Source organism: Stenella coeruleoalba (assembly GCF_951394435.1).
Source record: "Stenella coeruleoalba genome assembly, chromosome: 12".
Lineage (NCBI taxonomy): Eukaryota > Metazoa > Chordata > Mammalia > Artiodactyla > Delphinidae > Stenella > Stenella coeruleoalba.
This window is the reverse complement of record NC_137158.1, coordinates 14,844,644-14,866,151: the sequence shown is the minus strand read 5'-3', so window position 1 is coordinate 14,866,151 and position 21,508 is coordinate 14,844,644. Positions and strand designations below refer to the sequence as shown.

The 21,508-nt window shown below is 36.6% G+C and overlaps 1 protein-coding gene across 19 annotated transcripts in view; it reads left to right on the top strand.

Moving 5' to 3' along the window:
• The window catches only part of LOC307195169 (uncharacterized protein), a 665,726-nt gene that overhangs the window by 496,616 nt on the left and 147,602 nt on the right, over positions 1–21,508 (top strand). For all 19 annotated transcript variants that reach the window (XM_079939118.1, XM_079939117.1, XM_079939116.1 and 16 more), the window contains one exon: positions 11,379–11,499. In XM_079939118.1, coding sequence (XP_079795244.1) covers positions 11,379–11,499 — 121 coding nt within the window. The remainder of the gene's footprint in view (positions 1–11,378; positions 11,500–21,508) is intronic.

Genomic DNA, 21,508 nt, shown 5'->3' with positions numbered 1-21,508 from the left:
CAATAGACAACCTATTAAAACATAAGGATCCTCAGTTTTCCATAAAAACTCATGAAGAAGAAACTTCTTAACAATTTGATAGGTTAAGTGCCAGAAGCAAGGCACAAGTCAGCCCTCTTACCACAAAGTATAGTGAGTAATTTTTTTTTTTTTTTACAGTATAGAACCTGCTTAAAAACTATGAGGAAGTTGAGTTGGTATATAGATAAATTATCTCTAATTTATTTTTAAACTTTACACTGTATTTGGAGAATATGTGTGTGCATTTGGGGTAAGGGTAGGGACTCAGGTATAGAAAAATTTCAAGATAATAGTTTAGTGCTCTCTTAGTTTTATAAATTTTAAAATAGAATATAAATATTGCATAACCCTACCCCATACACAAAGTTAAAGCTCCCTTCTAATTACGCCTATGGATGGCTTGTCTCTTTAAGTTTCTCTATCTGTAAAATGGAGATAACAATATTTACCTTCCTCATTAGGAAATGATGAATTTCCTAATGTGCATAATATTCTTTGAAGATGAAAAGCTTCATATAATTGTTAAGTGTTATTATTGTGCATAAATTTATTAGGTATCACAGGTGCACAATTCTGAAGAATACATTAAAGGTAAAATTCATAATGAATAATCTTTGAGGTTGTAAACCTGAATTAAATATAAAGGGAAAAACAACCTTCTAAACATTAAACACAGATGGTAATGATTTTGTTCAGATTTTCCTTGTATATAGATTGGTTATATTTTACAATTAGACAAAGAGCTAAATAGGCATCAGTTAAGTTTTAAAAATCATGTGAAGCTTGGCTTTCAAAGCTTTGTCCATTCTTGGTAAAATTCTCAATTATAAAAGTTTAATAAAAGAATGCTTCTTTTTATTTACTTTGTAACTTTGGGGATTGATTGCTACAGCCTTAGGGTTTCACTCCAACACATCAACTATAAAATTTTGGCCAAAAGGCATATGGTCATAATATTCTTGATCCTTAAATACTCTCCTCATTGCCCAAAAAAGTATATTTTCGTTCAGTGTACTCCTTCTGCTTCAGGAAAAATAAATCCCATTATTGTGGTAAAGGCCTTGTTGAAATTCTCTTGGGTTCATAATCAAAGTAACTCTTGAGTGTTTCCTGACTTTGTGCTATAGTAATGTATTTCAAGGACAGGTGAGAGATGCATTTTTGCTTAACTTGTGACAGGTGGCATTTTATTCCCAGGCAGCTATCTGCTTGGAATATTGTCTACTTCTTGGCCATGAGCACAAATCCAGAGGGACCTGGGCTCAGTCTGAACAGCAGTGTCAGGCACATTCCTGGCTTATTCCACAATGTCTGTGCTGGAGCTGGGGCTCGCCTCTCATCCATCCAGAGAGAGTCAAGTGGTCTTGAGTGAAGAAAGATTTATGTTTTTTTAGAATGAAATAATGCCATTTGCAGGAACAGGGATGGACCTAGAGATTATCGTACTAAGTGAAGTAAGTCAGAAAGAGAAAGACAAATGCCATATGATATCACTTATATGTGGAACCTAAAATACGACACAAATGAACATATCTACGAAACAGAAACATACAGACATAGAGAACAGACTTGTGATTGCCAAGGGGGAAGGGAGTGTGGGAGGGGAGGATTGAGAGTTTGGGGTTAGCAGATGCAAACTATTATATATAGGATGGATGAACAACAAGGTCCTACTGTACAGCACAGGGAACACATTCAATGTCCTGTGATAAACCATAATGGAAAAGAATATGAAAAAGAATATATATATAACTGAATCACTTTGCTATACAGTAGAAATTAACACAGCATTGTAAAGCAACTGTACTTCAATAAAATTTTAAAAAAATATTTATGTCTTTTCACTTTCAGCTGTTTTAAACGCAGGTATTTGGGGAAGTGGGGTGGGCAGTTTGGAACATGGTGAAGAAATGTCCCGCTGAAAACTGCTGCAGAGACAAGCCCCTCCCCTCCTGCTGCTTCACTGCACTTCTGTAAGGAGTTGTCATCATTTATAACCAATCGCTAGTCAGGAGGATGTTCAGGCCAGTGATGCATATACCTGACTAACAGTGAAAAATAGTGTTCTCCCTCTTTAGAGGAGCATTGATTTGTTTTAAGGGTGAGGGCTGCTAGCACAGTAGACAAAGCCATTCACTGAAATAGGGCTTCATTGTCTTGAGAGCTGATGCATGTCTAGAAAGGATGGGATTAATTCCATGCACATTGGAAGCATCAACTCTCTATTATAAAGCACCTTAAAGAAGTTCAAATGAAGGTAAGATAAAAGTTAAAGGCTTTTTGAGATAAGTAAAACTTGGGTTTGGCCAGGGTAGAGCATTAACTATATATCTATTTTGAAGGCTGCTTCTGAATCAAGATCAGAGGTGGGCATTCATTCCCTGATTCATTCAACCAACTAATTCTTCTTATACTGTGAGACAGTGCTGTATGTCAGGACTGTGATCTATGAAGGATACAAAATGAAATCCCTGCTCTCCCAAATATTATGTCTAGGGGAAAGAATCAAACAGTGAGGGGGGTAAAGAAATCTTGTTACTATCCATGGTGCAGGTCACCCTGTCTCTCACCTAGGATGGATCATCTGGAAGCAGAAGGAGAAAAGGAGGGAGGAAGGAAGGAAGAAGGGAAGGAAGGAAAGAAGGAAGGAAGGAAGAGGGAAGGAGGGAGAGAGGGAGGGAGGAAGGAAAGGAGAGGAGGGGAGTAAAGGAAAGGGTAAAAGGGGATCACTTTTCTCAAAATGCAAAGAAAAATCTCAATAATAGCAACAAAAACAAAAATAATTTCACTCTAGAAATTCAGGACAGATGCTAGAGAAGCCCAAGTGTCCACATATATGGCCTTTTGATTTTCCTCCCTTGGTTGTCTGTTTGGGAGACTCTTGAACTGCTGTTCTGTCCTTATTCACAGCTCTGATGAGGCCACCGAAGTTGATGAGGATCTAATTCTAAGAGAAGCTTTGAGACAGACCTAATTGCGCCGTGCGGCTTGTGTGATCTAAGTTCCCTGACCAGGGATCAAACCCAGGCCCTCGGCAGTGAATGCACTGAGTCCTAACCCCTGGACCACCAGGGAATTCCCAAGACAGATCTAATTTTAAAACAGATATTATTATAGGACATGTTATTTGCAAACCAATATGCTTTTATATATAGACATTTCATTTACATTGAGGAAATGGGAGCAAATTTAAATGAATCATGTCTGTTTTCTTTATCCTAATAGGATAAAATGGTATTCTTGGTTTTCAAAAATACCAAAAATGAGTAGAATAAATCTTGTGTCATTATCAAGTACCTACCAATGAGACAACCAATTTTGGAAGGAAAAATACTTATCAGGGATTACATAATTATTGGGGTTTCTTACATATTTTTCTTATTTAAAAAAATGGAAGCTTGGAAAGGAGGGGGCTATGAATATCTATGACTATTTTGCTTTAAAATTATAAATACCTAGAGTTCGGATGAAGAGTTCATTAAGAGCATCTCATCATTCCATCACCTACATCTCATTATTCCGTTGCCTTCATCAACTTCTCTCCTATCAGGAGGTCTGGGTTCCACAGGCCATCCCTCCCTCCTCTGCCTTCTCCTAATCCATTCATGCTCCTAGGACACTGCTGGCCCCTCAGCCAGGTCCCAGCTCTGATGGCACATAGAATTAGGATGAAGAGCTTTAAAAAAATGTAATACCTGGATTCAACCCAACATTCAATATATTATTAGCTCCTAATACTGACTAGATGAATCTTGCTATTGGTTAGCTATATATTTTAACACTGATCTTTCACAATGTAATACACATCTGTTTATCCAACTGGTATACTAGCTGCATACTGCATTAAGCACCCAATTAGACCATAAGTATCTCAAATTCTGTATCTCCCAAACTGAATGTATTGTAAAGTTTGTTCTCCTCTAGTGGATGGACATAGAGTCTGTCATACAGAGTGAAGTAAGTCAGAAAGAGAAAAACAAATACCATATGCTAACACATATATATGGAATCTAAAAAAAAAAAAAAAAGGTTCTGATGAAAGTAGCCGCAGGACAAGAATAAAGATACAGATGTAGAGAATGGACTTGAGGACACAGGGAGGGGGAAGGGTAAGCTGGGACGAAGTGAGAGAGTAACATTGACACATATACACTACCAAACGTAAAATAGATAGCTAGTGGGAAGCAGCTGCATAGCACAGGGAGATCAGCTCCGTGCTTTGTGACCACCTAGAGGTGTGGGATAGGGAGGGTGGGAGGGAGACACAAGAGGGAGGGCATATGGGGATATATGTATACGTATAGCTGATTCACTTTGTTATACAGCAGAAAGTAACACAACATTGTAAAGCAAGTGTACTCGAATAAAGATGTTAAAAAAAAAAAGCCTGAGTAGCAATACTCATATCAGATAAAATAGACTTTAAAATAAAGAATGTTACAAGAGACAAGGAAGGACACTACATAATGGTCAAGGGATTAATCCAAGAAGAAGATATAACAATTATAAATATATATGCACCCAGTATAGGAGCACTTCCATACATAAGGCAACTGCTACCAGCTATAAAAGAGGAAATCGACAGTAACACAATAATAGTGGGGGACTTTAACACCTCACTTACACCAATGGACAGATCATCCAATCAGAAAATTAATAAGGAAAGACAAGCTTTAAATGACACAGTAGACCAGATAGATTTAATTGATATTTGTATGACATTCCATCCAAAAACAACAGATTACACTTTCTTCTCAAGTGCGCACAGAACATTCTCCAACGTAGATCACATCTTGGGTCAGAAATCAAGCCTCAGTAAATTTAAGAAAATTGAAATCATATCAACCATCTTTTCTGACCACAACACTATGAAATTAGAAATCAGTTACATGGAAAAAAACGTAAAATACACAAACACATGGAGGCTAAACAAAACATTACTGAATAACCAAGAGATCACTGAAGTAATCAAAGAGGAAATCAAAAAATACCTAGAGACAAATGATAATGAAAACACGATGAACCAAAACCTATGGGTTGCAGCAAAAGCAGTTCTAAGGGGGGGGGGGGTTTACAGCTATATAGACTACCTCAAGAAACAAGAAAAATCTCAAATAAACAATCTAACCTTATACCTAAAGGAACTAGAGAAAGAAGAACAAACAAAACCCGAAGTTAGCAGTAGGAAAGAAATCATAAAGATCAGAGCAGAAATAAATGAAATAGAAACAAAGAAAACAACAGCAAAGATCAATAAAACTAAAAGCTTGTTCTTTGAGAAGATAAATAAAATTGATAAACCATTAGCCAGACTCATCAAGAAAAAGAGGGAGAGGACTCAAATCAATAAAATTAGAAATGAAAAAGGAGAAGTTAAAATAGACACTGCAGAAATACAAAGCATCCTAAGAGACTACTACAAGCAATCTATGCCAATAAAATGGACAACCCGGAAGAAATGGACAAATTCTTAGAAATGTATAACCTTCCAAGATTGAACCAGGAAGAAATAGAAAATATGAACAGACCAATTACAAGTAATGAAATTGAAACTGTAATTAAAAATCTTCCAACAAAAGTCCAGGACCGGATGCCTTCACAGGTGAATTCTATCAAACATTTAGAGAAGAGCTAACACCCATCCTTCTCAATCTCTTCCAAAAAATTGCAGAGGAAGGAACACTCCCAAACTCATTCTATGAGGCCAACATCACCCTGATACCAAAACCAGACAAAGATACTACAAAAACAGAAAATTACAGACCAATATCACTGATGAATATAGATGCAAAAATCCTCAACAAAATACTAGCAAACAGAATCCAACAACCCATTAAAAGGATCATACACCATGATCAAGTGAGATTTATCCCAGCAATGGAAGGATTCTTCAATATAGGCAAATCAATCAATGTGATACACCATATTAACAAATTGAAGAATAAAAACCATATGATCCTCTCAATAGATGCAGAGAAAGCTTTCGACAAAATTCAACACAAAAACTCTCCAGAAAGTGGGCATAGAGGGAACCTACCTCAACATAATAAAGGCCATATATGACAAACCCACAGCAAACATCATTCTCAATAGTGAAAAACTGAAAGCATTTCCTCTAAGATCAGGAACAAGACAAGGATGTCCACTCTCACCACTATTATTTAACACAGTTTTGGAAGTCCTAGCAGTGGCAATCAGAGAAGAAAAAGAAATAAAAGAATACAAATTGGAAAAGAAGAATTAAAGCTGTCACTGTTTGCAGCTGACATGATACTATACATAGAGAATCCTAAAGATGCCACCAGAAAACTACTAGAGCTAATCAATGAATTTGGTAAAGTAGCAGGATACAAAATTAATGCACAGAAATCTCTTATATTCCTATACACTAATGATGAAAAATCTGAAAGAGAAATTAAGGAAACACCCCCATTTACCATTGCAACAAAAAGGATAAAATACCTAGGAATAAACCTACCTAGGGAGACAAAAGACGTGTATGCAGAAAACTATAAGACACTGATGAAAGAAATTAAAGATGATACCAACAGATAGAGAGATATACCATGATCTTGGATTGGAAGAATCAATATTGTGAAAATGACTATATTACCCAAAGCAATCTACAGATTCAACACAATCTCTATCAAATTACCAATGGAATTTTTTACAGAACTAGAACAAAAAATCTTAAAATTTGTATGCAGACACCAGAGACCACAACTATCCAAAGCAGTGTTGAGGGATAAAAACGGAGCTGGAGGAATCAGACTCCCTGACATCAGACTATACTACAAAGCTCCAGTAATCAAGACAATATGGTACTGGCACAAAAACAGGAGTATAGATCAATGGAAAAGGATAGAAAGCCCAGATGGTCAACTAACCTATGACAAAGGGGGCAAGGATATACAATGGAGAAAAGATAGTCCCTTCAATAAGTGGTGCTGGGAAAACTGGACAGCTACATGTAAAAAAAATGAAATTAGAACTCGCCCTAACACCATACACAAAGATAAACTCAAAATGGATTAGAGCCCTACATGTAAGACCAGACACTATAAAACTTTTAGAGGAGAACATAGGAAGGACACTCTGACATAAATCACAGCAACATCTTTTTTGATCCACCTCCTAGAGTAATGGAAATAAAAACAAAAATAAACAAATGGAACCTAATGAAACTTAAAAGCTTTTGCAAAACAACAGAAACTACAAACAAGATGAAAAGACAACCCTCAGAGTGGGGAAATATATTTGCAAACGAATCAATGGACAAAGGATTAATCTCCAAAATATATAAATAGCTCATGCAGCTCAACATTAAAAAAACAAACAACCTAATCAAAAAATGGGCAGAACACCTAAATAGACATTTCTCCAAAGAAGACATACAGATGGCCAAGAAGCACATGAAAAGCTGCTCAACATCACTAATGATTAGAGAAATGCAAATCAAAACTACAGTGAGGCATCACCTCACAGCAGTTAGCATAGGCATCATCAGAAAATCTACAAACAAATGCTGGAGAGGTGTGGAGAAAAGGGTACCCTCTTGCACTGTTGGTGGGAATGTAAATTGATACAGCCACTATGGAGAACTGTATGGTGGTTCCTTAAAAAACTAAAAATAGAATTACCATATGACCCAGCAATTCCACTCCTGGGCATATACCCAGAGAAAACCATAATTCAAAAAGACACATGCACCCCAATGTTCATTGCAGCACTATTTACAATAACCAGGTCATGGAAGCAATCTAAATGCCCATCGACAGACAAATGTATAAAGAAGATGTGGTACATACATACAATGGAATATTATTCAGCCATAAAAAGGAACGAAATTGGGTCATTTTTAGAGACGTGGATGAATCTAGAGACTGTCATACAGAGTGAAGTAAGTCAGAAAGAGAAAAATATCGCATATTATCACATATATGTGGAACCTAGAAAATGGTACAGATGAACCGGTTTTCAGGGCAGAAATTGAGACACAGATGTAGAGAACAAACTTACGGACACCAAAGGGGGAAAGCAGCAGCAGGTGGGGTTGGTGTGTGATGAATTGGGAGATTGGGATTGACATGTATACACTGATGTGTATAAAATCGATGACCAATAAGAACCTGCTGTATAAAAAAATAAATAAAATTTTAAAACAAATTCAGGAAGAATCAAATAAGGCAATTGGACTGAAATGCTGTAACCATTAACTATACTTGAACATAATAATCTCTTTACTCCAGCCTGTACTCAAAATGGTGAAAGAATTCAACAAAAGGAGGGAAAGTGTATGTTTCTGACATATATTTTGGGTAAATAGTAGAATTTAAATTCAATGGAGGCAAAAGTGATAATCCCTAAAAATCTTCAAGAGAATAATATAAATCGATTATTTCGAAGTAGATTTTTTTGCTTTGAAATATCTCAAGAAGTTAGGAAGTCTTCTCTAGCTCTATGATTCTACTGAAGTTATCCAAAAACATAGCATTGTATCTAGTCCACAGTAGGACAGTTGAGATGACAGAACCCTAAACATCTGGTGGCTTCGGTTTCATAGTTCACAACTTACATCAGTTACCAAGATCATTTTTCCTGTAGAGAGTGATAAAAACATTTCTACTTAACAGTTCTATTGTCCAGTTCATACTCCATCCTATCTGTTGTCCCCAAACTCCTCAACCACACTTACTGCAAGTACATTTTGGCAAAGGGCAGAGGAAGTAATTTTATATGCCTGCAAACTTTGAGCTTGCCAGAGAGCTGCCATGCTAAAATGTATCTATATCCATGGGTGAAATTTAAAGTAGATCTCTACTTTTGCCTCATTGCCTCGGTTTATGAAGCCTGGATTTTCTGTTGTTCAGGTACAAGGACCTTATGGTTATATAAGTAAGTATGTACAAAGGAATGTATAAGTTGAATTTGGACTGGGAAATAGAAGGATGAATCAAGAAATTTACGCATGAACTGCTCTTGCATCCACTTTTAGTACATCGATTTAGGGAATAAAGTGTGGGGATAACTCATTTTCCCAACTATTATAAATTTTTTCCAAAAATAAATACTTATTTTTGTTTTTCATTTCCTTGAGAAATTAAAATTCAGACAATCAGATTTCCTCTCCCCAATTTATCTGGACTCATCATCCCTACAAATTTAATACTTACTCATAATTAATGGTATAAAATATAAGTCTAAAAAGTTTTTATTAAATAGCAACTCTACCCAAACTATCTTACTCTTCAGTTATATAATTGTATGTATCCTGTTTTATAATTAGAAATTTGATTTGTTTGAAATAATGAGAAAATGATTTGCTTCTCCTTGCTCATAAAAGGCTCTTGGAAAAATTATTAGTATTCTGCAAATAATGGAAGAGGTAGAAGTTGCTGTGAAATAAGTTTCTGGTTTTAACAAAAACAACACATAGAACTATTCAATCCTCAAATGGCTTTCAAAGCATTTGTTGATGAATATTAGTTTTTGAGGACAATATCTATTAGATGTGGTTGCTGATACATTAGAGAATATATATTTGTGTATGTGTGTATACTCATAAAAGGCATATAATTTAAAAAAAATTTGACTTATTAACATGATACATATTTAAGACAATTTTTAGTGCTTATTATGATTTAAAGTTTTGCCCATTTTGTCAATTTTAATGTTTTAGTTTAGAGAGGTTTTTACTTTAAGCTTCTTAAAATTATGACTTATAGTCTTTCTGGGTTATCTGATATTCAATGAAGAAGCTAGAACAAAAGTGGGCTCAATCATCCTTAAAGTCATATGAGTATTAGAATTGTTATAAAAGTCAATTACAAGCCTGATTGATTGCTAACAATGTAACATAAAGCAAGTTAGCTGAAAAGATTAATATCCAACTTTTCAAGGGACTTATAAAAGAAAGTCCCAGTCACACAACTTATAATCAATGTCAAAAGGTACCCAAATCCATTAACTGAGTTTTCTGTTATGCTGTCAGAACAGTTGAGAAATGTCATTAATTAAAAAAAAAAATAGCAGAACAGTGCCACTGCCTTGTTAACTGGCAACAACTTTGAGGAAAGGCTGCCCCGTGCAGAAGGCAAGGAAGTGTTAACCACCCCACTTTGTGACTCGGTCCTACACAATTACCTGGTCATCCTCACCTGCACTGAGAGGGCTTCTCAATCTTGAATTTGAGAGGTAAAAAGAATGACCTTGAAAGAGAAAGAGTTACAACAAATCTAAGTAAACAGAAGCAAAGTGTTTGAAATGTGTCCAAAAGAAGGAGCTCATTTCATATAACCCTATTGGAGCCTTACAAAGATGTTGTTAGGCTCGTAGCTTTCATTTAGGAAAAAAACATGTTGCTCTCTAAGAGGAGAGTTTATTAGAGGCTTTTATCAAATATTCATTTACTCAATGTAATGGAGTTGAAATGGAGTTGAAAAACTAGGTGAAATTTTAACATTATTTTGAAAAGAAAACTTTAAAAAAGTTAAGTAAGGTGTATAAATGTGACAAAAGGATAGTTAGAATGAATGACAAAAAGGGAGGTTAAAGAATGTCTGTAGATGTGTCTGTGAAGGTAGTTCTGAAATTTAAACACAAGGCTCCAGGAAGCAAACCTTGGAGAATTTCTAACTGGGTAACTGCTTGAAGGTAGATGCAGCTGTCTTCTCTCTTCTCCATCTTTTCCTGTCTCTTTCCCTCTCCATTCTTTCCTCTCCTTGCTCCTGTCTCTTTCCTCCCACAAAGTTCTCAACTTCTGGTAAAGTAGCTGTTTTGTATTCAATCTGTGAGTCAGTCATTGAATCACCAATTATTTACCAGGCTTATGGAAGCAAGTCTTTTTCTGACCAGGAATGGCAACTCCTGCTGTTCTTTGCCATAAAAAATCAGTATGCTTTTAAATTTTGTTGCAATGTCCAAAGTTACCTATTTAATTTGCCTAACTAAACAAACATTTTGGCATTTATGGTGACTGTTTTTACCTTTCTGTTTTAGCACATATGTGAAGAAAATGAGTTTATCTTCTAATATGAACCAAGCTTCCAAATATTTGGTAGCAAGATTTAAATATCTAATATAGAGAATTGTCTTACTAAATTATTGTATATTCATTAGATGAAATATTTTAAGAACCCTACTAAAATGATATCTGTGAAGGTTTTATAGAAACATAGAAACTTTATGTTATACTGTTAAGAGGGAAAAAAAGAAAAAAATGAAATTAAATTTTCACTTAAATTCTATGGTCTATGAGAAGAGTGACTTGGTTTTAAAAAGCTGGATAATAAAATGCCTGATATACTGTGCCCAGACTACGCTTATTGGTGTCACACAGTATATATCTTATTGTTCAGTTTCACCTGAGATGCAATCTGGACAATGCAGGAGTTCAGTTTCACCTGAGATGCAATCTGGACCCACCCACGGGGAAGCAGAGGGAACACCATCCTGTCCCACAGCCAGGGAAGAACACAGGTAAGACAGATAATCAGACAATGGATAGTTTAGTGCTGGATCAAGAAGGAGAAACCTCCCCAGTAATAAGCAACTAGGGGTAGGGATTTTCCAATGATAATGACCTCTTTAGGAATATCATTGACAACAAATATCTGCCTTTAAAAGGATCTTTGTATAATTGCAGATTTAGAGACAGACCATTTTCGGCAAATAACAAAGGCTTTGAAAGAGGAAAGTAGTATCTATATGCACACCCGGAGGCAAGATGTAGTCCATACAGAAAAGGAAATTAGGCCGAATGGAGATATTTCTCTGCCTCGTTTGACCAAAGGTTTTCACTATGGCCTTAGTGGGAAGGAGTTGGAAATTAATATCAGACTCCACCATTATTCATTTAAAGTTTTACATGTTAAATTGGATTAATTGTATACTACTTGTCATTCCATTTTTAATGGCCATGAATTTCTTTATTGTCTTTATAAAGAACCAAAGTTAAACAATCTCTAAAAGTGGGGTTCTACAATAAATAGGTATCCAGCCCTGCATAGATTTTTATCTATTATGCAACATTTCTGTTTTTTAATTGGTAACACCACATGCTCGACTCTTTTGAAGATGTTGACTTACACTTATATAGTTGTATAGCATAAGATAATTAAAATTCTATATGAATATAGATGTGGGCTGCTAGGAAGCAAGAGAAAACTATAATTCAATTAGTGGGATGAGGTTTGGAACTGATTTACTCTCCTTTTTATAAGATTTATATTATTGTTAATCTATTAATATTTATATATTATTATGTTTTAGAAAAAAGTAAAAATTTATAACAGTATTATCTGTGAATCATTTTTGAGGCTGGATTTGGATGTTGACAGGAAGCTGGAGTGATGATTCTATGATTGGGTATCTCAATATATCTTATCTGTCAGATTTTAAATTTATTTTATTTTTGAAGTGTATTTATTTATACTATAGGTAAGATTTATTGGGATAAAGCTGTAATTTATAAAAAAGCAGCAGTCACTCATATTAGCTGGAAATGGGGGATATTTTATATTTGGCTGGTAGTAGAGTCCAAAATAGATATTGTTTTGGCCTCATTTTATGATGATCTCAGAGTAACCTTGTCTGAGGCTGGTGTTCTTTGAGATTGTTTATTTCTAACATGAGAAAAACATAGGCTAGCGGTGAACATAGACGAGTTCTCAGATGTCGGGAGTTGCTGGTTTGTTGTTGTTGTTGTTTTCTTTCCTTCTCAGTGGCAATGTCATATTCTAAAGCATTGCCATCATGTCTACTTTCACAAGCTTTAAACTTTGTGAGCTTTGGCTGAATCTGGCCAAAGACTAAGATCCCTGGAAAATAAGCTCTAAAAATCACTTAAGCAAAAAACTTTTTTATTAGCCAATTATATTTCTAAAGAGTTTCTATTTCTATTGGAAAAAATGCCGACCCCTAGTTATTACTGGGGATGGTTTCTCTTTCTTGTTCAAGTATGAGAGATATCCTTTGTTAGGATATCTGTTCCGACCTTGTTTTTTCCCAGTTGAGAGCCACATTCTCAGCTGGCCTGGGAGGAGCCAGTTGCTGTGGGTCAGGCATATACTGACCGTTTCAGCGAGCTGCCCCAAGGAGAAGGGAAACGCCGGTGAAATAAACCATACAGCAGCAGGAGAAGGACTGTCACTGCAAGAGTGCAGAGCCAGTCAGGTCAGAGGTCAGGACTGCAAGGAATGGAAGTCAAGTCCCCATGAGGTGGCAGGGCCCAGAGATGGGTCAAAACAAGGAACAAGAATGATGTACACGGAAGGGTGAGGGGAAGGGATAGATTAGGGAGTTTGGGATGGACATGTACACACTGCTGTATTTAAAACAGATAACCTGCTGTGTAGCCCAGGGAACTCTGCCCGATATTCCATAATAATAACATAAATGGGGAAAGAATTTGAAAAAGAATAGACACATGTATATGTATAACTGAATCACTGTGCTGTACACCTAAAACTAACACAACATTGTTAATCCACTATACTCCAATATAAAATAAAAATTAACAACAACAGGGCTTCCCTGGTGGCGCAGTGGTTGAGAGTCCGCCTGCCGATTCAGGGGACGCGGGTTCGTGCCCCGGTCCAGGAAGATCCCACATGCCGCGGAGCAGCTGGGCCCATGAGCCATGGCTGCTGAGCCTGCGCGTCCGGAGCCTGTGCTCCGCAACGGGAGAGGCCACAACAGTGAGAGGCCCGCGTACCGCAAAAAAAAAAAAAAAAAAAAATTAACAACAAAAAAAAGAATGAGGTACACGGGAGCAGAGGCCAAGAAGGGAATTTCACCTGTGAAACACGCTGCCTCTGGGGAACTGTTTGCTTCTCCATGTTTGTTTTTCTGGGAAACGCCATCTGCTAAAAGTGGTCACATCTTCAGGTAGTCTCCTGACTCAAAATATACAAAGGAGAGAGCATATAAAAACCTCTATATATCCAGGAGTAATTTTAACAGGAAACACATAGACCTCATGAAAGATGTTCACATGAAAAAGATATGGCTGACATGTTATTTTCAAGAGGCCATTTTACAAAACCTCAGACAACACAGCAGCAACAAAAGACACCTCAAAAACAAAATAGAAGATGTGCACTGAGAGCTGAGACCACGTATGGAGTGCTTTGAAGGTGGTACCTGACATCCAGAAATCAAAGCCTCAGTTCCAGGCAGTAAAGGTTCCTGACTATGCAGGCTTGATCTTTCCTACCTGGATTATTCCCAGGGGACCGCTTTCCCTCCCTCTAGCCCATCTTCCACTTAGCATTCAGGATGACTTTTTGCCAAATGAAAGTTTGTTCATGTGTCGTCCCAATGTAAAGTCTTCAGTAACTCCCCAGGCTCCCCTTTTCTATGGGAGAGCACCTCTCTAATTGTTTTCCATGATTATTCTTAAGAGATGTTTAAAAGCATTTCATCGTTTTAAGGTTCTCTGGGCTAGTAATTTAGAAAACCTTGGTTCAGCAATGATAAAGAGGCTTCTGTACCACAGGACTTTTTCGAGCTGTGATTCAAATATGGGACTCAGAGTTTCCTCGTCTCATGTTGTACATGTGAAGACCATAGTAAGACCATTTTAAGACCATGAGGACCTGGTGTACGAAGGAAAGCTGTCAGAAATGTCTCTAAGTCCAGAATCATTGATCTTGTATCTGAGGACATTCGTGATCCAATCCCTGCCAAGGACACCCATCCCCATGTGCCCAAACCTGTCTGTTCCACACATGTTTTCCTGTCACTTCTTCAAGGCATGTCATTCACTCCAGCCGTTCCCTTTATGCCTCCTGCATACATCTCTGTTTTAGTGCCGTTCACTTACTTTAACAGCCATTTTATTAGATGCCTGCCCCTAACCCCGGAAGATGCATTCCTTGAAGGCAGACTCCTGTCATGTGTTACAGGAGTCTGTCCAGCGCCTGGCATGTAGTAGGTGCCTAGTCAGTATTTGCTGACTGAATTCCACTCTAAATAGAGGGTTTCTCCTTGCAAATATCTGCCTTTTCGTACCGACATTGCCCACTGTAATTGCCTGGACATTTGTTTTTGGAAAGAGAAAAGGAAGTCAATTTTAAGTATTCTTCTCTCCTTTATTATATTAGAAACCATTGTCATAAGTATTGCAGCACTTTGTGACAGTTTCTCTCCAAAGGCTAATAGTTAGTCATTTTGGTTAAAATTGGCCTCACGGATAGGCATCTGGCGTGATAAGAGTTTTGCAAGATAACAAAGAAAATCCCGCCAAGAAATACAGCCACAGGAACCAAGTTCTATTTTTTTTGCTCGTGATGTTTCAAGGTTAAATACTAGACTGATGAAAAACATATAGAATTATGGAATTTCGAAAGGTTTGAAGTGACTTTAAAGGTCATTCGGCTCATCTCTTTCCTGAATCCCAATATTTTTGCTACCAAGTGGATGTGCATTAGGTACAACATTGGTAGGGAATTGGTAGGTTCCATTGGTAGGGAATTAAGCTCAGTCTCTCTTGTGATACATCTGACTAGCGTGAGAGGTATTTCTATTGATTTGAAAACACACACACACACACACACACACACACACACACACACACACAATTCTTCTTTTTTATTTTCTTCTTTTTTTTTTTTTTGGTCTTAGTTGCAGCACGTGGGAACTTCTTTGAGGCGTGCGGGATGTTTCATTGTGGCATGAGCTTCTCTATAGTTGTGGCATGCCAGCTTCTCTTTAGCTGTGGTGTGCGGGTTTTCTCTCTCTAGTTGTGGCACACGGGCTCCAGGGTGTGTGGGCTCTGTAGTTTGTGGCATGTGGGCTTAGTTGCCCTGTGGCATGTGGGATCTTAGTTCCCCCACGAGGGATCAAACCCACGTCCCTTGCATTGGAAGGCGGATTCTTTACCACTGGACCACCAGGGAAGTCCCCTTATATATATATAATTCTAATGTTGCCCTAAAAGACCATATGAGAAAATTTCCTATCCCTTTGCCACATAGCAACTCTTCAAATAATTCCTATCATTTCTTCCTCATTCCCTTCTCTAAAAATAATCAGCACAAATCCTTCAACTATTCTACATCTGTCCCCAGTTTGGCAGTACCTTGCCTCCTATGCTTTCTTATCTCAACAATTATTATACATTACACTTTGTTACTTTTAAAGCATGGCATACAAAAATGAATCCCAAATTCCATGTGCGCCATAATCAGCCCTTAAAAATTAGAAACACTTCTAGTCAAGGTATTATAATTTAATCAATATTGTTTTTAGACAATGACATTATACTGTTGAGAATTTTAAGGTTGTATTGTCTAAAACCTCTTCAGCCTTCATTTAATGCATGCAGTTTGCTAGCACACATGCTGCATTATGTGATCATGAATTTTGACCTTTGGAAAACTTACATTTATTCTTCTAAAATTGATTTTTTGAAATATTTTCCCAGGCTGTTGTTACAGTCTATCATGGTTTTGTTTTCTATTAAACCTTTACTGAGCTTCTAAAATGTATAAGACCCCATGTTAGGATGTAAGGATGCAAAAATCTGATAGGACATATTCCCTGCCTTCCAGAAATTAGAATCCCTTAAGGGAAGACAGACGGTAATATCAGTAATTACAGGATAACATGGAGAAAACTTTAACCAAGTTATTGGCAAAAATGTTAAGCAGTCAGGAAGGATCCTGGGAGCATGACAGTAATAACTTCCTTCCAGAATCACCTCTACAAGTATTCTCTATAAACGTTTGCAAAAGTACTTGGAGTACACTTTTCTTGTTAGACCTAAGTAGATAGATGCCCTGAGGTCAGTGGTTAATTTGGGCTAAATCACAAGGGAATGTTAACAATCTAGACCAAGCCTGGATAACATAGAGGATGAAATTTTATGTGTAGCTACCTCATCCAGTCCCTACTGATTAATTTTAATTCTTCTGGCCTAAGTTTACAATTATCTTCCTATTAACTAGGAAGAAGTGACCCAAATCTCCTTGACAGTGATCTCCTATGTACCATTAAATAACCATGCTTTATTACTATGTTTCTAACAGACTGAACATAATCAGTTTCATGAACTTTCAAACACTTTACTTAATGAAGCTTTCCATTTTATTTATGACATGAAGATCTGTTTTCTATTGTAATGACAAAATATAGTCTGAATATAATACTTTTAATGAGATCTGAAAAATGTCAAAAGGAGTGGAACAATTTTTTTTTTAGGTAAATATGGGATATTTTTCTTTTTCGACAGCCACATTTAGCTAGATTGTTTTTGAGAACTTCATCCCTGGGATTTATTGTTTTGGCAATCCTTATTTTTCTGCTTCCATCCATTTCCCTACACCACCATAGGGAAGGGGGAGGGAGAGGGGAATCGGAAAAGGACTTACCGTTAGCCTTTCATTATCTCAATTTATCAGTTTTAGACCATTTCTTCTACATATTAAGCTAGTCACATTTTCATAATTGTCTCTTCTTTGCTGGAAGTTAAACAAAAGATTTTGCTAAGCTGTATATTAAGAGAAACCTGGGGAATATGTATGGGATGAATTCTGATTGTTCTAAATCGAGAAGAGGGAGAGATTAGTCTGATTGTATTCGCAAGATGACACAGCATAGTGCAATTCATCAGGTCCTCAAGACTACCCTCAGGTTCAATAATTCACTAAAAAGAATCACAGAGGACTTCCCTGGTGGTGCAGTTGTTAAAAATCCACCTGCCAATACAGGCGACACGGGTTCAAACCCTGGTCCGGGAAGATCCCACATGCCTCAGAGCAACTAAGCCCGTGCGCTACAATTACTGAGCCTGAGCTCTAGAGCCCGCAAGCTGCAACTACTGAAGCCCGTGCGCCTAGAGCCCATGCTCCGCAATATACTATACTGTGCATTAGATCTCTAGGGCTTATTTATCTACTCGTTGCAAGTTTGTACCCTTAAACAACATCTCTCCTATTCCCAAAACCCCCAGCCCCTGGAAACTACCATTTCTCTCTCTGTTTTTACAAGTTTGCTTTTTTCAGATTTCACATATACGTGATACCATACAGAATTTGTCTTTCTCTGTCTGACTTATTTCACTTAGCATACTCAAGGTCCATTCATGTTGTCATAAATGGCAGTATTTCCTTTTTGTGATGGCTAAGTAATATTCCATTGTATACATGTATACCACATCTTTTTTATCTGTTCACCCATTGTTGGGCATTCTTTAATTGGGTGTTACTAATTTTCTTCCCAAAGGGATTTCTTACTTCTTTTAGTTCATCAAGGAGTTCCACTTTTGTTTTCCCAAGTTTTTATAGAATCTTAAAGTCAATATTATTTAAAAGTGTTTTTTTTTTATTTTTATGGATTTGAGAAAGAAAAGAGAGGCTGTAATCGGTTTAATCTTTTGAAACAGAAGTCATGATCTCTTTTTATACATACCTCCAAAAACTGCAACTCTCTGCAATCTAAACATTAGGAATTAGGGAAAGAATCATAATTCACTCTTATGTTTTAAAAATAGCAATTATTTCTCTTTGTAAAAATAATATGTACTCAGTACAAAAAAATATTGAAAAAAAGTATGACAGAAATCAACAATGATCTCACCATTTAAATATTATCATTTTTGTATTAATTCCTCTTTCTCCATGTACATATAAAACAAATGTGGATATCTATATTTAAATGCTTTATATGTACATATATATCTGTATTTTAAATGCATAATATTATCACTAATAAATATAACGCACATATTTATGTCAATATTCTCTATGAGATAATTTTAATTGTTTTATGGTATACCATTATACAAATACAATATAATCTCCTTAACCAAATCCTTGTTATAAGAAAGGTAATTAGATATTTCCAGCTTTTTGCAATTATAGATAATAGCTCTGAACCCCACTATTCATGAATATTTGCATAAGATTTTGATTAATTCCCTAAAAAAAATTTTAAGTAGTGGTACTACTAGGTTCAAAAGAATTCACATTGTCAGGTTTAATACATGTTGTCTACACTGTCCTCAAAAAAGGGGTTATACCAATTGACCCTCCCCTTAGCATTATAGGAAAGTGGCAGTTTCTAAATATTTCCCCAACACTAGGTTTTCATATTCTTTATACTCATTGATAGTATAAAAGGGAAAATATGTTTTCTCATTATTTTTTACTATGTGGGTTGAACACATGTTATTATGATCTGCTTTTTTGTTTTATGGAGAATTGCCTGTTCATCATTTTTCCCATTTTTTGGTAATCTTTCTTTTCCAATTGATTTTTTTAAATCTTTAAAGAATATCAGTCATACTTCACCATGTATTATAAACATTTTTTGCAGTTTGTGCTTTGCCTCTTAACTTAATTCACAAAGCTAATTTTTCTAATCTAATCCTTGTTTTGTTATAGTTTCTGCCAGTGGAGGCAAAGGAGAAGGGGGTAAGACCCCTTGCAGTTCATACAGAAGATGATTTTTTATTTGTTTAGTTGTTTGTTTCTCATATTCTGAATGAGTTAAGAGTATAACAGAACAAAGTAAGAGAGATTGAAGATCAGAATTCAGATGTCTCAATCTGAAATGACCACCCTAGTTTAACATCTTGCAGACAGAAAACCTACAAAAACATTCTGAGTCGATGAGTGGATGGATGGATGGATGAATGAATGCTGGGAACTGATCTAGGGGCTGAGGACTTGAGCTCCAGCTATAGAAATAACAATGGAATTTAATCAACAACTTGATAAAATCTGAGAAAGACCATGGAGGAAATCTATGGACACTGTTCATAAGTAATTACCAGAAATGGATATATCTATCATTATTTAATGATAAGTGAGGGGCTTCCCTGGTGGCACAGTGGTTAAGAATCTGCCTGCCAATGCAGGGGACAAGGGTTTGAGCCCTGGTCCGGGAAGATCCCACATACCATGGAGCAACTATGCCCATGCACCACCACTACTGAGCCTGCACTCTAGAGCCCACATGCCACAACTACTGAAGCCCGCGTGACTAGAGCCCGTGCTCCACAACAAGAGAAGCCACCGCAATGAGAAGCCCGCGTGCCACAACTAGAGAAAGCCCGCGTGCAGCAACGAAGACCAAACGCAGCCAAAAATAAATAAATTTATATTAAAAAAAAAAAGATAAGTGAGCAAAGAGAAAACATTTTCTGCAGCACAGTAAGAATTTCTTCTGAATCACTGGCATTATATCCATTACCCTACAAACATGTTTTAGGAATTCTGTCTTCAAAATCCCCTTGCGTGATCCCTCTCCCACTTCCTTCACGCTAGCAAATGCCTCAAGAGTGATACCACTAGCAGTAAGGCTGTTTCAAAGCCACTCATTCAAACCTGTGAAATCTGAATCCTTCTCCTACCACTGGGGCTTTCAGGGAAGGCTTTATAAAGGACTTTAAAGATTTCTCATTTTATCAGCAGAGAGAACCAACTGTCTTGGATGTTTAAGGGAGACTTTATTAAGGAATTAATACAGATTCTATCTAGACTCAGAATTTTAGAGGACTCTTGGAAATAGAATTCTCAAGGAAAACCTATCTCTGCACTATCACCAATATAATCTTTCCATGAGATTAATGTTGCTTCTAGAACAGGGCATAATAATCTATTTCCATTTGTCATGAGTAATGCAGCACTATATATGCTTTCTCTCACTGCAGATCATTTGGGAATCTTACTCGCTTCTTAACCCTAAATGTCATTTTAGGAATGCAGTACATAGAAGCCAAGAGATCCCCTTTTCATACTAAATTTAATCCTAATTTCATATATATATATAATACCTATGAATCTTTTCCACATGTATTTTTGGTGACATCTCAACTTATGATCTCATTGATAACATACTACCTTCTTCATTAATGGACTATTTTTCCTTCTAATTCTGTCCGTTGTTCAATTTCTATTTCCCTGTTCTAGCCTTATCTTTCTGTATCCATTTAGGAACATACAAAGAATTTCAAAAGCCTTTTTGGTCTTGGCTTACTTTTGCATTTTTCTCCTTGGACATTACTATTTGCTTTCCTAATGCTTTTTAAGTAACTTTCAATTTGCTTTGAAACACTTCCCGTTCATGTATAACACTTCTTTCTATCAAAAAAAATTGTTTTTGATCACTCAGTCTTCGTTTAGTTTTGTGTTTGTGAACTACTGTTGCCTTGTAGTAAAATCGGAGCCAAATGGAGCTCTTCGGTGTACTTTGCACTCACAGGGCTGTAAGGAGCTTTAAAACCATGAAATGGCCAGTCCTGCAGTGCCAGGCTCTCATGGAAACCCACTGAAAATAAGATGACCTGCTTCTCAAATGCACAAACCTCAAGTTACATAGCTTTTCACTGTCTTCTAAGACACTTCTTTCCATGCCCATTAAGGAGATACTGCTTCTGCCTGCTTTTCCTCTACCATTACTCTCGAAATTTCTTGTGACCATTTATGTCCTAGAAACATGATAAACTGTGAAATTGCAGTCTGAAGGCAGCCAGGGCTTTAAG